The following is a 17,090-nucleotide window of genomic DNA, read 5'->3' on the forward strand; positions in this document are numbered from 1 at the left end:
TTACGTTTCGCGCAAACTCATATATGGCCTCAAAACATTGTCTTAAGTCATAAAGTTTCCACCTTTATGACTTTCCATGGCGAGGGAAGGTCCAAAAGTTAAAACCCTAACTTATTAATCCATTAAGACATCATAAGTCTTGCATGGAAGGGATAGAAGGACAAAGATCATATTTTTATGGTTCGTAATAGCTCCATAATGGATAAAGTTTCCAATTTTATCCATTAGAATGGTTCAAACAACCAATATCTAGTCTTTTAAGTTCAAAGGGACCAAAAGTGCATATTTCTTACTTAATCCACTAAGTCCAAGTTTCCAAACTTTAGATCAGAATCAAAATGATGTTTAGATGGATAAAGTTTCCAACTTTATCCATAACAAGGTCATAAACTTTCAAGATGTAAACTTTATGCACTAAAGTGACCAAAATCTCATAACATCCATAACTAGCTAGATCTAACAAATGCATCATCAAGATCTAAGCTTTATACTTCCAAAAGAAAGATCAAGATGAACAAGGTCCGGATCTACAAGCTTCAATGCAATCAATGCTTCCTCAATGAGTTCCTTCTTCTCCAAGGTGCACCAACAACACTTTAAAGCACTCAAGAACACCTTCTTTTACTCACAAGGATCAAAAGAGGTTTAGGCTTTCAAGGAAGGGTGTTGGAGAGGTGAAGGCTGAGAATGGAATGTGTTTGGGGAAGTTAAGTAGCTTAAATAGGGATCAAACCAAGAAAATAGGGTTTGGGTTCTGAACACTTACGCATAACGTACTCGATTTATGGCCAATGTACTTGACTAAGCCCAAAACCTTCCTACCTTCTAACGGTCATAACTTCTTCGTTTTAACTCTGATTTCGACGATATTTATATCCACAAAAAGGTGTTGAAGAGCCCCACAATATTATCTAAGTACCTTGGACTAGCAACTTCTTGTTTAAAAATCCATATTTCAAGCAAGAACCCGGCCTATGACTTTTCCTGTTCTACCCTTCAGCTCAAAACAAAATTCAAAGGTTTAGATCTTATAACCATCATTGCCTCCTTACAAAAGGTCTAAACATTACCTCCTTAAGGCCCAAAGCCTTTACCCAATCAACTTTTGGACCACAACCTTAAAATAAGAAATATCAAGAAACAAGATGTAACATAGGGTATGATTTTGAGTTCCATATAGCCATGCAAAGGCATAAAGTTATTGACTTTATCACTTAAGACGTTTATTAAGACCATATATGAGCAATAGATTATTGGTATTTATGGATTAAGAGCTAAGATTCGGAATGGATTAATAGCACCGTACGCGGTGCATAATTTGGGCTACGCCCAACGTAGCCTGGGTATCACCCATTTTCTGGATAAGGCTCTATACCCTATGTAGAGCTATGGGTACGACATGTGTAAATCAACGGAAGGTTGACCATGGACTTTTTGATCGGTTTGACTTTTGGTCAAATGTGAGAGGTTGAGAACTTTGAAGGACAAATTGGTATTTTCCTTAAATAGGGATTAGTATTGATATTTGGACTTGCTAAGTTGGGGTTTTACCTTAATTTCTTGTTAGGGTTGTATTGGATATGTATTGTGTGAGGAGGTTCTTGTACCAACAGCTCGGGTGTGAGTCTTATATATTATTGTTTGAGGAGAGTCTCCTCACTATACTGTAGGACACTAGGTTTTATTGGATTGCTATAGTCTTTGTGAGTCTTGTATATTATGTATGTTGGGCAGGGTCCATTATGTATTTTAGACGGGGCCTGTTAGCTGGGCAGGGCCTGATGAATGTTGGGCGGGGCCTGATGTATGTGTGGTATGAAATATTTTGAGGAAGTCACTAGGCTTTGTGCTTACGGTTTATGTTTATGTTTCAGGTACTCCCGGTTCCAAAGGGAAGAGCTCGACATGATTGCATCACATCCACTGGTGTTCTGTATTTTATGACTTGTTTTGTACTCTGATAACCATTTGATAAATCTATATACTTTTATGGGCTTTTGGAATGAATGAATGGTTGTTTTGGTTGACTTAAAACAAAAATTTTACTTGGTATTTTGGGACGTTATAAGTTGGTATCAGAACCTTGGTTTGAGGGATTTGGGCACACTCTCGAGTGCGTCTTAACTCAAATTGAGGAATTGATAAATTTTTAAAAGAAAATTATTTTCAAAAAGGGGTTTTATAAACGAAAAGGGGTGCGATGCATGAAATCAGTCGAGCTCAAGTAAGTATTTCCCAAAATACCCATACATGTTTATTTGTTTCTGTATGTATATATGTATACAACATGCTAGATTAGGGATAAGGGCCTGGTCATAATTGTATGATAGAATGCTAAGAGAGATGCCTTTGTATGCTTGTTGTATGAGCCTTTAGAATTGCATTCTTGTATGAGTTGCATAATTGGAAGGATAAGATTGCTAAATTAGGCAATACACTAGTTTAGATAACTCGATGCTCGAATGTTGCTTGCTTTGTGTTTTTAGAGACCTCCATTTATATCAGTTAACTATTAAGCGAATATTCTAGGTTACATGTTACATGGATTAGATAAATTCAGAAGGTTGGGTTTAACTCTATTGCGCAGCTCTTGTTTGAGTCCAACCATTGTAGTGTGGAACCTTGCAGTCGAAGAATTATCTAGTGCATGTTACATATAATTGTATTCTTAAGGTATTTAGCAGTATTGATGGGAGCTTCTGCTACAGCTGATGGCAGAGAGATGTGTGAAGGGAATCCTAGGAGAACCTAGGAAGTATGTTAGCATGCCAGATGTGTTGTTTAGAAAGGTTGGCGGGTATTTGGTAGTATCGGAGTAACTTAAGGGAATTGGGGCGATCCTTGAGGAAAGCACGGATAGGTGTGGCTGGTAGTATTGGGTACGTACTACTAAAACAAAGGATTCGTACTCGATCCAAGGGAACTCATAGGGATACCACGAAACTTGCAGAGTGTGGGATTCTTCGTGTGTTTTCCGATGGTTTGCATTGTTTATTTTCAGTATTGGTCACTCGAGGAGGTTTTGGTTCTGGCGATGGGTCGGGTTTTGGTTCTGGGGGCAAACCAATTGATGAGCGTATGCGAGAGTTCATATCATATGAGATTACTCGTGGTATTCTGGAGTAAACTCATGTGATCTTTGGTACGATCAAGGAGGGCACTATGTAGATTTTGGATGAGCGTCTGGGTGCATTCCGTACTGAGATGGTGGCTATGGTAGGATCACACACTCTTACTTTTCGAGAGTTTCGTGCATGTGGGGTTCTTGAATTATCTGGGAAGAAGGACCCAATTGTTAGCAGGCGATGGTTGGCGGACATCGTGAACTCCTTCCGGGCTAGCTTCTGCCTCGAGGGGTCAAAGTTCAGATTTGCATCATTTCTTATGAAGGACAAAGCTCATGATTGGTGGGAGGAGGTAGACCATACTTTGGGAGGCGAGGATGTTGAGACCATGACATGGGAGGATTTTGTGATGAGATTCAGGGCTGAGTTTGCATTGGTGATCGAAGTTCAATAGCTGGCGAGGGAGTTTCAAGACCTTCGTCAGACTACTGAGACTGTAGCAGAGGTCACCACCATGTTCTGTGAGAGGGATTTACTGGTTCCATAGTATGTGGTGGACAAGAAGATGAAGAAAGCGAGGTACCACAATATGCTGAAGGATGAGATATGGGAGTTTGTGAGCATGTCCAGCTGCAAGACCCTGGATGACATGATACCAAGGGCCCGGGAACAAGAGATTGATTTCGAGACTGTGAGGAAGAGGAAGCTAGTTCACGCTCAGGTATCAGAGGGCTTGATGAAGAAGCCCAAGGTTTTTGATTCTCGGTAGAGGGGCCGATAGGGACGGAGCCGATGTGGAAAGTGCGACAAGACGCATGAGGGGGCTTGCATGGTGGGTGGTTCTGGCTACTTCAAGTGCGACAAGACTGTTCACATAAGCATAGATTGCACTGTCACCAGCAGCAGCCAGGGATTGAGTATGATTTGCCTCGATTGCAATCAGGGGTCCACAAAAAGGCATATTGTCCGAGTTTGACAGTGGGAGTGGTGGCAGCACCCGCTCCAACGACATTGATGATCACTGACGGCCGCCAAGGCAAGGCGGAGACACCAGTTGTGAGGAGTCAAGCTTTCCAGCTGACAACCGAGGAGGTTCATGCAACACCTGATATGGTTACTGATATGTATCTTTTCCTTATCTCACTTATTGTTTTATTGTTTATGATTATTGTGTATGTTACTATTTAGCGATGTTCTCAGTGTACGGTGTTCCGGCCTTGGTACTTTTCGATTTGGGTGCCACCCGATCCTTTGTATCTCTTGCTCTCAGTAAAAGATTTGATGACGCTCCGGGAGAGCTTGATTATATGTTAGAGGTGGAGATTGTCGATGATCCTCCAGTGAGGGTGTTGAGGGGTCATCAAGGTTGTATTCTAGAGTTATTTCGAGAGAGTTATCTGATCGACTTGGTTCTTATTCCTTTACGCGAGAGCAAGGTTATTGTGGGGATGGATTGGTTGAGCCCTAATGGATTGATGTTTGATTGCGAGCACCGGTTAGTGCGGGTTCGAACCCCAAGTGGGGGAGAACTAGTTATTCATGGTGAGGGTGCTCAGTGTGGACAATTTCTCTATACAGATGCGAGAGCGAGGAGGTACCTTCAGCAGGGTTGTTCTGGTTTTGTGGCCTATGTGTTAGATACTAAGGACGAGGAAAAGAAGACGGTTGATGATGTGCTAGTCGTTCGAGAGTATCCCAATGTATTTCCTGAGGATTTTTGTGGATTTCCTCGGGTGAGGAAAGTCGAGTTCCGAATTGATTTGGTACCAATTATGGATCTGATAGCTAAGACACCCTATCGGTCAGCATCACCTGAGATGCAAGAATTGTCTACACATCTGCATGAGCTGTTAGACAGGGGATTTGTCAGGTCGAGTAGTTTACCCTGGGGAGCATCGATATTGTTTATGAAGAGGAAGGATGGTTCTCACAAGATGTGCATCAACTACCGGGAGTTGAACAACTCAACGATGAAGAACCATTATCCACTTTCGAGGATTGATGATTTGTTCGATCACCCGCAGGGTGCATCTTGGTTTTCCAAGATTGATTTGTTTTCAGGCTACCACTAGATGAGGGTTCGGGATGAGGATGTTCAGAATATGACTTTCAGAACTCGATATGGTCATTACGAGTTCATGGTGATGCCTTTTGGGCTCACCAATTCACCAACAACAGTCATGGATCTCATGAACGGGGTATACAGGCTGATGCTGGATCGGTGGATGATTGTTTGCATCGATGATATCTTGGTCTATTCTAAGACCAGGGAGTATCATGAGGACCACTTGCAAGATGTTTTAGAGACCTTGAGGGAGGAGATATTGTATTCCAAGTTCTCAAAGTGTGAGTTTTGGTTGCGTGAGGTGCAGTTTCTGGGGCACCTTGTCAACCAGAACAATATTTTGGTAGATCCGGCCAAGATTGAGGTGGTGATGCAATAGGAGGTTCCGAGATCTCCATGCAAGATTCAAAGTTTCCTAGGTTTGGAAGGGTACCACCGAAGATTCTTCCAGGATTTCTTCAAGATAGCGGTGCCTTTGACCCGATTGACAAAGAAGATCATCATTTTTCGTTGGGGGCCTGAGCAGTAGTTGGCGTTTGATACCCTGAGGCAGTGCATGTGGCTCGACGTGGTGAAGGATTACGATTGTGATATCCTTTATCACCATGAGAAGTCTAATGTGGTGGCCGAATCTCTTAGCCACAAGGCGGCTGATAATCATATCCGAGATTTATGTTTGAGGATGACGGTGATTACCCCACTATTGGAGCAGATTCGTGGAGCTCAGGTTGAGGCTATGAAAAAGGAGCACCGAAAGAGTGAGCGCATAATGGGTCAGGTGTCCTATTTTGATTATGATTGTCAGGGGATTGATAACCTTGCATTGAAGGGTTTGGGTTTCGTATTTGGGAGGTACTCGTTAGATTCTGATGGAGGAGGCGCACAAGTTGAAGTTATCTATTCATCCCGGGTGTGAAGAAAATGTATGGAGACCTCCAACTGAATTACTGGAAATGGAAAGAGATCACGATGGACTTCATCACGAAGTTACCATGAACAGCGTGAGGAGTGGATTCATTTTGGGTCATATTAGATCGATTAACCAAGAGTACTCATTTTATCCCTATCCAGGAGTGCATCTCGGCAGAGAAATTGACGAACATCTACATCCGAGAGGTGCTTGCGACACAGAGTTCTGGTATCAGTGGTTTTAGATCGGGATGTACGCTTCACTTAAAGATTTTGGAAGAGATTTCATGAGGAGTTGGGTACTCGACAACACTTTAGCATGACTTTCCACTTGCATACTGATGGTTAGAGTGACTGGACTATTCATACTCTAGCGGATATGCTTCGGGTGTATGTTTTGGACTTTGGTGGTAGTTGGGATTTGTATCTCCCATTGGCCGTGTTCTCGTACAACAATAACTATCATGTCAGTATTGATCAGCCTCCCTTTAAGATGCTATATGGGAGGAAGTGTCGGAACCCGATATGTTAGGGTGAGTTCGGTCAACGAGTCATGGGGAGTACGGAGGTGGTGTTCTGGACGACCGAGTTGATTCAACAGGTACGTGAGAGGTTACAGACCCCGCATAGTCGGCATAAGAGCTATGTAGATCGGCGACGTTCCGATCTCGAGTTTCAGGTTGGTGACATGGTGCTTCTAAAGGTGTCACCTTGGAAAGGTGTCATCTAATTTAGGAAGCGGGACAAGTTGGGCCCTAGGTATATTGGTCCTCTCAGGGTTGTTGCCTGGGTGGGCAGGGTCGCGTACCGTTTGGATTTACCCGCCGTGCTTATTCAGATCCACAACACTTTCCACATCTCTCAGTTGCATAAGTGTTTGGTTGATGATACCGCAATACTTCTGCTGGAGGATATTCAGGTAGACGAGCGTTTGAACTATGTTGAGCGACCAGTTGCAATCCTCGACAGGAAGACAAAGACTCTACGAAACAAGGAATTGGGTTTGGTGAAGGTACAATGGCAGCACCAGAAGGGTTCAGAGCAGACGTTGAAGCTTGAGGAGGAGATGAGAGAGCATTACCCTGAGTTATTTGCAGGTGTGGACTTCGAGGATGGAGTCTGATTCTATTGGGGGAGAGTTGTAACACCCGCTCTTCAGGTTCATTTCCTTTTGATTTTTTTTCTCAAATTATAATTATGGTAATTAAAGGTATATGCAGGTCGTAGATAACGAGCTACGCAAGGCCTAGTTCATTAATAAGACACGGGGGTTTATTACCCTACGTAGGGCCTAACCCAAGTTACGAGGGTGCAAACCCTAATTTTTGGGGTTTTGACCCCTATTTAAGGACTCTAAACCCTTGAGGCCCTCCTTATCTTCAACCTCCACCCTCATTGGCACTCAACTCAAAACCCTAATCTTCTTGAGTATTGTTTGAGCCTTTTTGTGTGTTTTGGTACATTTTAAAGAAGGAGAAGTCCATATTGGAAGCTTAGTGAAGCTCAATCTTGTAGATCCAAAGTTTCCATTTCATTTGCCAACTCTATAAGGTATAAAGCTTTCAACTTGATGGTTCTTTGAGTTAGATCATGTTATCTACTTTGTTTCCATGTTCTTTTGTCTCATAATCTTAATTCTTGGGAGTATGAGATACTCTAGACCTTGTGGTTGTCATTTCTAGTTATTTATGAGGTTAAAAAGTCATAAAAATTGGATCTTGGTTGTCTTGTTTCAACCATGGAAGAGTATTGGATCATTAGTGAGTGTTTTGGGACAAATGTTTGATTTTGAGTTCCATATAGCCATTAAAAGGCAAAAAGTCTTCAACTTTATCATTTAATACGTTTACTAAGACCAGATCTGAGCAATAGATGGTTGGTCTTTACGGATTAAGAGCTAAGATTTGGAATGGCTTAACAGCGTCGTAGGCGGGGCGTAATTTGGGCTACAACCAGTGTAGCCTCGGTGTCACCCATTTTCTGGATAAGGCTCTACGCCAGGCATAGAGCTATGGGTACGCTATGCATAAGTCAACGGAAGGTTGACCATGGACTTTTTGACCGATTCGACTTTTGGTCAACTATGAGGGGATAAGAACTTTGAAGGAGAAAATGGTATTTTCCTTAAATATGGATTAGTCTTGATATTTGGACTTGCTAAGTTGGGTATTTACCTTAATTGCTAATTAGGGTTGTATTGGATATGTACAGTGTCAGGAGGTTCTTATACCAACAGTTTGGGTGTGAGACTTATATAATATCATTTAAGGTGAGTCTCCTCATTATGATGTAGGACACTAGGTGTTATTGGATTGCTATTGTCTTTGTGACTCCTGCATGTTATATATGTTGGGCGAGGTCCATTATGTATTTCAGGTGGGGCCTGTTAGCCGGGCAGGGCCCGACGAATGCTGAGCGGGGACTGATGAATGTCGGGTGGGTCCTAATGTATTTATGGTATGCGGTATTTTGGGGAACTCACTATCCTTTGTGGTTACGGTTTATGTTTATGTTTCACGTCGAGTAGGAGACTTAACCCTGCAACGGTTAGACTCAGACGAGAGTTGCACAACAGGGTCAAATCATTTACTATGATATTATCCAATCCCAACTGCAAGTTACCTAACATCTCCTCCAAATAACAAGCTACTCCACACACAAGTTCCAAATCAATAAGACTGCCCTGACTTATCTGGATGCCCTTCACCAATAAAACCAATCCAAGACACAATCACGAGAGCTTGATCTATCATCAAAACTGAATCCATTCATTACTCTTGAACCCTTCGACTGATGCCCTTGGCATATAGATACCCCAATCATTACCCCACTGGAAAGAAATCTTGCATAAAACACTCGCGATTTCCAACACGAGATCTCAACCAAAACCAACCCAATGCTTAACTCATAACCCAAGATCCACAGATCTGCACTTTCATTTCACCCAAAACCTTCTGATTCACAACAAACCCTTACTAGACCAAGATATAAAGATTCCCAACCATCACTGAGACTACCAGTATCGCACCTGGCCTCACCACCAGGTTCCCAAATTCACGAGGCTACCCAACCTATAAACCCCTCTGCGTCACACACTAACCACCCACTTGATCCTGCAACTCAAGAACCTAAAAACTTGACCCAATGGTCTCTACCAAGTCCCACCTGTATTGCCATAATCACATGGGCCTCGCCCACGGGTCCCATTCAACTAGAGCTACACAGGCCCGACTCCGCCTTGGACCCCAATGGTCCTCAACCTAAAATATAGAAATACTTCTTGACAATCCTGACTGGCGTGCCCAAGGCACGAAATGATTCCCCCTTTACGCTCATGACCACCTCCAACGATAGTCTACCTCGAACTGGAGAATGCTACGATCCCATCGTAGTCTTACAACACTTTTAACCAACCATGGTTACCACTAATGGCCTTACCATACCCAAACCAACACAACCCCATGCATCCTGAGCCGAAACCTGCATCCAATAAGGTGTTCGGGTCATATTTCGAACTCCGAAGCGCTCAACCTGGACTCAACTCCAAGCCTGCTATGCATAATAATGGAGACGCCGACCACCGGTTGGAAGTTTCCTGAACTCCCACCTACACAACCTCAATCTAAACAGCCAGTTGGGTCATCTCTCCTCCTGGACAGGATGTGAAACTTGCCCTAGTTCCACACCCTTCCTAACTCCCAGAAATCCGTATCGACTCCCCCCACTTGGATTCGACGAAGCTCTCTTACCTCTTAATTTCTGATGGATTCCCGACTCATCAACCTCATATAGCATGAACTGCCTACGACTTGTGCTAAACAACACTATCGTTCTATTACTAGCCAAACCCAATGATTGCCCAACTTCTAAAATCTTGAAGAATACTCTCGAGATCTTAACCAGTATGACAATCCATTTCACATCCCATGATACCATACCAATTCCTTGAGTTCTTATGCTGGCGACTAAAACCAAAACCCTTTCCATGCACTGACAAACATTCACTCCAATTTGCATTCTTAAAGAATCACTAAACTCTAGTTGTCTAGAATCCATGTGAAAAAAATACAATTACCTTGACACATCCAATGACCAAACAACTCACGCAACCGACACCACCATCTTCCTGCTACCGCTCCTCTCCAAGCAGCGGTAGGGTTTGAACCCAAAAGTTCTTCCATAGGCAACCACTGATTATACCAGAATAGATGATAAACAACCGAACCCTGACCCAAGTTCTTCCAAAAAACACCCCTGAATTGATTCCGACAAGGACCCGAATCCACAACTGAACACGCTGAAACCCACTCAACAAGATACGACCCTCAAAATATTCATCGAAGAGTCTCGGCATGCAAAATGGCATATCCAAATCCTTGATAATATAATCCAGACAATAGCAGAGAATCAACCTGAGATATTGCGTACCCAAACCCAAGCAAAATTCCAACACAATACAAATTCCCGACGACAACCTAGAAGAAAACAGAAGATTACATACCTACAAAAGCATCTGAAGGAAATATTGACTTCCTCCTCCTGAATTACCCCGACCATTCTGAGGACATGTGCAAAGCTCACCTCCCATCCTAAATGTCAAGAACTAACAATAGGATCCTTCTTCCTGAAGGATTCTAGAGATCCACAAACTTTGGGCTCCAGATAAACCCCCAACTGCCCTACCATAATCCCGACCCGAAAGACCCCGAGATGACCATCAAAGAGCTCCAAAATCCATTCCTTGGCTGAACCAAAGACCACCGAGTTCCATTCCATAACACCGCGAGTAACCTCTGATGAGATGAACTCCCACGACCGCGCATCGGTCAGCTCAGTACCTGCTCGTGAGCCGAAACCAGAGTCTAGATCTCTTTCATGAGTTCTCATCACCACCGAAACAACGTGCAAAAGATCCGATTATACCCAAGAATCCTCATCCTATAGGCTTCTTAGATTCTCCAAGACTCTCCCCGATTCGAGTATGAATCTTGTGCTTTCAGTAGTACGGACCCGGTACTACCTTCCACACCTATCCATACTTTCCTCAAGAATCCTCTCGAATCCTCTAAGTCACCTTCTCAAATCCATACAACAAACACTCGCTACCCAGCGCAACAAAACCCACCAAAGCAATCCCTAGGCTTTCCTAGGTTCCCGACCTCACCCTACCATCAACTGCTGAAGAAATCCCCATAATTCCAGTCACCCACCTCATGAATACCATCACATGCAACAAAGCTTAGATAATCCTTTGAGTAACAGACTCGTCCCTACAACGGTTGGACTCAGACAAGAGCTGCGCAATAGGGTCAAATCCATCACTCTGAGATTATCCGAACCTTGTCACATGTGACTTGACATATTCATTTAGTAGTTAACTCCCATCACCGGAGAGTTCCACAAAGCACAAAGAACAAAGCAAGCAACATTCGAGCAGTAGCACTCCAATCAAAACTAGCAGCTCCCACTCCCGCTACTGAATGCCTTACACAACTAAATCACACCCGAACCAGCATCCCATGCTTCCTAGGCTACCAGGCATCACATAACAGGCCAACCTATCTCCAGCTAATCAGAACTAACATGCAAGTATGCAAGCTCATATAGTAGGCATACAAAGTCATATATCCTAGCATTCTATCATGCAAAAATTGAGCAGATCCTTAGCCCTAACTAGCATGCGATTAATAAATTCACAAATTAAAGCATATTAAATAACATGTATGGGTAATATGGGAAAACTTACTTCAGCTTGGCTGATTGCATGAACCACACCCTTTCTTCTTTTAGAAAGTCCATTTCTAAAAAATATATTTATTTTTGAAAAACTTACCAAATCCTCAGTTTGAGTTTAGACATACCCGAGAATGTGCCCGAATCCCTCAAACCAAGCCTCTGATACCAACTTGTAATGTCCCGAAAATGGTGACAAAAATCCCATTTTTAAATTAATAAATAGTTAATACATATCATTCCATAAAACCATGATTATCAAGATTTAGTAAAACATTATCGAATCAAAGTAAGTCACAGAATGCAGAAACATGTGGTGTGTTCCCTGCAATCATCCCGAGCTCTTCCATTTTTGAAAAATGAAGCACCAGAAACATAAAGTGAAAACCATAAGCACAAAGCTTAGTGAGTTCCCCAAAATACCACATACCATACATAAATAAACACATAATGGGCCCCACCCTATCATCAGACCCCATCCGACATCGAGCCCCGCTCGGTATACAAATCTGTCGGTCATCAGGCCCCACCCGGTATAAACATACAAACCTATAACATATAAACATATAAACATATAAACACACAAAACATGTCATAATCATAGAGATAAATAGCATACACACTAGCCTTCGGTCCCCGCCCGACATCAAGTCGTGCCCGGTAATCATAAAAACATTAACATACAATATACTCATCAGGCCCTGCCTGGCATCAGACCCCGCTCGGCATCAAGCCCCGTTCAGTATAAACATAAAACACATAACATATGCTAGAGTCACACAAACAACAAGCATAATAAGCATAAAAAACTATGGGCCGACATTGGTGCCTTCGACCCACTAAACATAGAGAGGAGACTCACCTCACACTGCCGAATCATATAGAAAATCCCTGGCTGCTAGCTGACAGATCCCCGAACTGTAAAAATCAAAACAACACCCAATAAACAATTGGGTTCCAAACCATATCCATAAATCCATACTTGGGGTAAAAAGACCATTTTCCCCCTGACCTAGCTTGGTCCAAGTCTAAGGTCCAAAGTCACAACTTGGCAAGGCCCAAAACCAAATAACCAACCAAGGCCCGAATATTGAAAATTGGGCTTAAAACCCTTACATGGGCCTTACCCTAAGGCCCAACCAATTTCCTAGTCCAAAACACTTATACTCTGTTGGCCCATTGAGATCTCAAACAACCAAGCCCAACACGAAGCCCAAAAGCCAAAACCCTCCTAACTGAGTACAGGGGCCATACTCAGCTGTATGCAAAGCGTACATGCCATCTGGCTTGTACGTTGCACGTACAAACTTATATGCCCAACGTACTCCTCCATTAAACCATTTTTGACATTAAATTCTTAATACTTAAGTCCAGAAGTCCAAACCATAGATCTAAGTCATAAACAACGTCTAGAACCATAAAGTCACTGACTTGGTGACTTTACATGACCCAAACGAACCCAATATTGAAATATAACCTTTTACTCCCATTAAATGAGCTCAAACTCAGGCATGGGGGATTCTAAGCCTTTAATGTGCCAACTTTATGAATCTAGGACCATAGAAACACCAAGAGTGGCAACTCTAAGCTCCAGGAATGGAAGCAACCACTAAATCTCATCCATGGGACCAAAAAGGGTTTCTTAACTCCCCTCGTACGTCCCACGTACTCCTTGTACGGCCAGCATACGAGGCTTCGCCTTCCCGATCATCCACACTACGCGTCGCGTACCCTCCCATGCAGCAGTATTCCCCGCGTACTATGGTTTCCCCTAAAACGCTGCACATTCTGAAGGCCATAACTTCTTCTATGTACATCCGATTCCGATGATCCATATATCCACGAAAAGGTAATAAGAAGCTCTATGCTTTAATCAAATCGTATCCGCCTTACCATATCTCAAACAAACATCCATTTTCCATAGAAGTCCGAGCTGATAAATTACCGAAATACCCTTTAACTCCAAACACAAACCGAATACCCAGATCATCCAATATACATCATTTACCTCAATGAGCCCAAAACTAACTTCTTCAAGGATCCTAAGCCTGCTAATACCCGATCCTTGATCACTATCCTGAAATGGAAATGATCTGAAACATGGCATTACATTTAGTTTGGTATGTTCTAAGTCAAAAGTAATTATGTAGAATTATGGGGATCTTCAATACCTTTCCGTGCATATAAAGAATGCCGAAAAAGGAGTTGAAATGAAGAAGTTATGGTTGTTTGAAGTTGAAGTGGAAATTGGGGGTTTTGTCCTACGCAGGGCATAGGAAAGTTACGTAGGGCGTAAATGCTGAAATATTGGACCCAAGTTTAATAACCTATGCATGGCGTAGGTTATGCTACGGAAGGCGTAATCGCGGCAGATCAAAACCCTAATTCTTTGGTTTTGACCTCTATTTAAGGGCTTTGATTTATGGAAAACCCTCTCATGACCAGCCTCCATCACCTAAGATCATTACTTGAGAAACCTTGGCCTTCTCTTACTTCTTTTTAGGCATATACAACATTTATGAACTTATTTCTCCATTGGAAGGTTGAATCTTGAAGATCAAGGTGGTGATAAAGTGTATAGAATAAGGGTTCAAGTATAGATCCAACAAGGTTACTTCATTCCGGACCATTATGAGTAAAAAGCTTCTAACTTTCTCATTGGTTTCATAGATCTAGCTATTTTTCACATTTGCCACTTTTTGGTTTGTTACACCTGGTCCTTGCATGTAGTTCCTTTCTATATTTGTTATGTGGAAGTATGGGATTTTGATCTACACAGGGTGTAGATAGCCTCTATGCACTGCATAGAAGGGAAATGTGGACGAGTCGTTAAGGAACTACACGGGGCGTAGAAAGGAGTACGTAGGGCGTACTCGCCCTGAGTCCAAACCCTAAATTCGGGGTTTTGAGCCCTATTTAAACACCTTAACATTCATTAACCTCTTCCTTTCGCAGCTTGCATTTCTCCAAACGATGCCCTTGATACCCTAAGCCCATATTAGTGCACTGTGAGCTTAAAAGTGTGTTTTTGGGTACCTTTGAAGAAAGATGAAGGTGATGGTGGTGCTTGGAAACTTGAATCAACCTTGGATCTGGAATTTCTTCTCTCTTATTCATCTCCAAAAGGTATAAAGATTGTACCTTTATGCCTCCATTGATAAATCTAGCTCAGACGTGGTATTCTGGAGCAAACTCATGTGATCTTTTGTACGAACAAGGAGGAAATTATGTAGATTTTGGATGAGCGTGTGGGTGCATTCCGTACCGAGATGGTGGCTGTGGTAGGATCACACACTCTTACTTTTCAAGAGTTTCGTGCGTGTGGGGTTCTTGAATTATCTGGGAAGAAGGACCCAGTTGTTAGCAGGCGATGGTTGGCGGACATCGTGAACTCCTTCCGGGCTAGCTTCTGCCTCGAGGGGTCGAAGATCAGATTTGCATCATTTCTTATGAAGGACAAAGCTCATGATTGGAGGGAGGAAGTAGACCATACTTAGGGAGGCAAGGATGTTGAGACGATGACATGGGAGGTTTTTGTGACGGGATTCAGGGCTGAGTTTGCACTGGTGATTGAAGTTCAATAGCTGGCGAGGCAGTTTCAAGACCTTCGTCAGACTACAGAGACTGTAGCAGAGGTCACCGCCATGTTCTGTGAGAGGGATTTACTGGTTCCATAGTATGTGGTGGACAAGAAGATGAAGAAAGCGAGGTACCACAATATGCTGAAGGATGAGATATGGGAGTTTGTGAGCATGTCCAGCTGCAAGACCCTGGATGACATGATACCAAGGGCCCGAGAACAAGAGATTGATTTGGAGACTGTAAGGAAGAGGAAGCTAGTTCACGCTCAGGTATCAGAGGGCTTAACGAAGAAGCCCAAGGTTTTTGATTCTCGGTAGAGGGGCCGATAGGGACGGAGTCGATGTGGCAAGTGCGACAAGACGCATGAGGGGGTTTGCATGGTGGCTGGTTCTGGCTACTTCAAGTGCGGCAAGACTATTAACATCAGCATAGATTGCACTATCACCACCACCAGCCAGGGATCGAGTATGATTTTCCTCCATTGCAATCAGGGGGCCACAAAAAGGCATATTGTCCGAGTTTGACAGTGGGAGTGGTGGCAGCACCCGCTCCAACGACATTGACGATCACTGACACCCGCCAAGGCAAGGCGGAGACACCAGTTGTGAGGAGTCAAACTTTCCAGCTGACAACCGAGGAGGCTCATGCAACACCTGATATGGTTACTGATATGTATCTTTTCCTTATCTCAATTATTGTTTTATTGTTTATGCTTATTGTGTATGTTACTATTTGGCGATGTTCTCAGTGAACGGTGTTCCGGCCTTGGTACTTTTCGATTTGGGCGCCACCCGATCCTTTGTATCTCTTGCTCTCAGTAAAAGATTTGATGACGCTCCGGGAGAGCTTGATTATATGTTAGAGGTGGAGATTGTCGATGATCCTCCAGTGAGGGTGTTGAGGGGTCATCAAGGGTGTATTTTAGAGTTATTTCGAGAGAGGTATCTGATCGACTTGGTTCTTATTCCTTTACGCGAGAGCAAGGTTATTGTGGGGATGGATTGGTTGAGCCCTAATGGATTGATGTTTGATTGCTAGCACCGGTTAGTGCGGGTTCGAACCCCAAGTCGGGGAGAACTAGTTATTCATGGTGAGGGTGCTCAGTGTGGACAATTTCTCTATTCAGATGCGAGAGCCAGGAGGTACCTTCAGCAGGGTTGTTCTGGTTTTGTGGCCTATGTGTTAGATACTAAGGACGAGGAAAAGAAGACGGTTGATGATGTACTAGTCGTCCGAGAGTATCCCGATGTATTTCCTGAGGATTTTTGTGGATTTCCTCCGGTGAGGAAAGTTGAGTACCGAATTGATTTGGTACCAATTATGGATCTGATAGCTAAGACACCCTATCGGTCAGCATCACCTGAGATGCAAGAATTGTCTACACATCTGCATGAGCTGTTAGACAGGGGATTTGTCAGGCCGAGTAGTTTACCCTGGGGAGCATCGATATTGTTTATGAAGAGGAAGGATGGTTCTCACAAGATGTGCATCAACTACCGGGAGTTGAACAACTCAACGATGAAGAACCATTATCCACTTTCGAGGATTGATGATTTGTTCGATCACCCACAAGGTGCATCTTGGTTTTCCAAGATTGATTTGTTTTCAGGCTACCACTAGATGAGGGTTCGGGATGAGGATGTTCAGAATATGACTTTCAGAACTCGATATGGTCATTACGAGTTCATGGTGATGCCTTTTGGGCTCACCAATTCACCAGCAACAGTCATGGATCT

General features: G+C 43.1%; 1 protein-coding gene across 1 annotated transcript; it reads left to right on the forward strand.

Annotated features, from left to right (window-relative positions):
* The first annotated feature begins 3,204 nt into the window (after positions 1-3,204).
* LOC145111031 (uncharacterized) lies at positions 3,205-7,162 on the forward strand. The gene is made up of 5 exons (XM_079047328.1): positions 3,205-3,501; positions 3,613-3,786; positions 3,966-4,101; positions 4,254-4,935; positions 6,838-7,162. Exons 1-5 carry the CDS (start codon positions 3,205-3,207, stop codon positions 7,160-7,162), a joined length of 1,614 nt encoding a protein of 537 aa, XP_078903454.1.
* Positions 7,163-17,090: the final 9,928 nt, after the last annotated feature.

Source organism: Lactuca virosa, chromosome 5 (assembly GCF_052849685.1).
Source record: "Lactuca virosa cultivar CGN04683 chromosome 5, Lactuca_virosa_CGN04683_v6, whole genome shotgun sequence".
Lineage (NCBI taxonomy): Eukaryota > Viridiplantae > Streptophyta > Magnoliopsida > Asterales > Asteraceae > Lactuca > Lactuca virosa.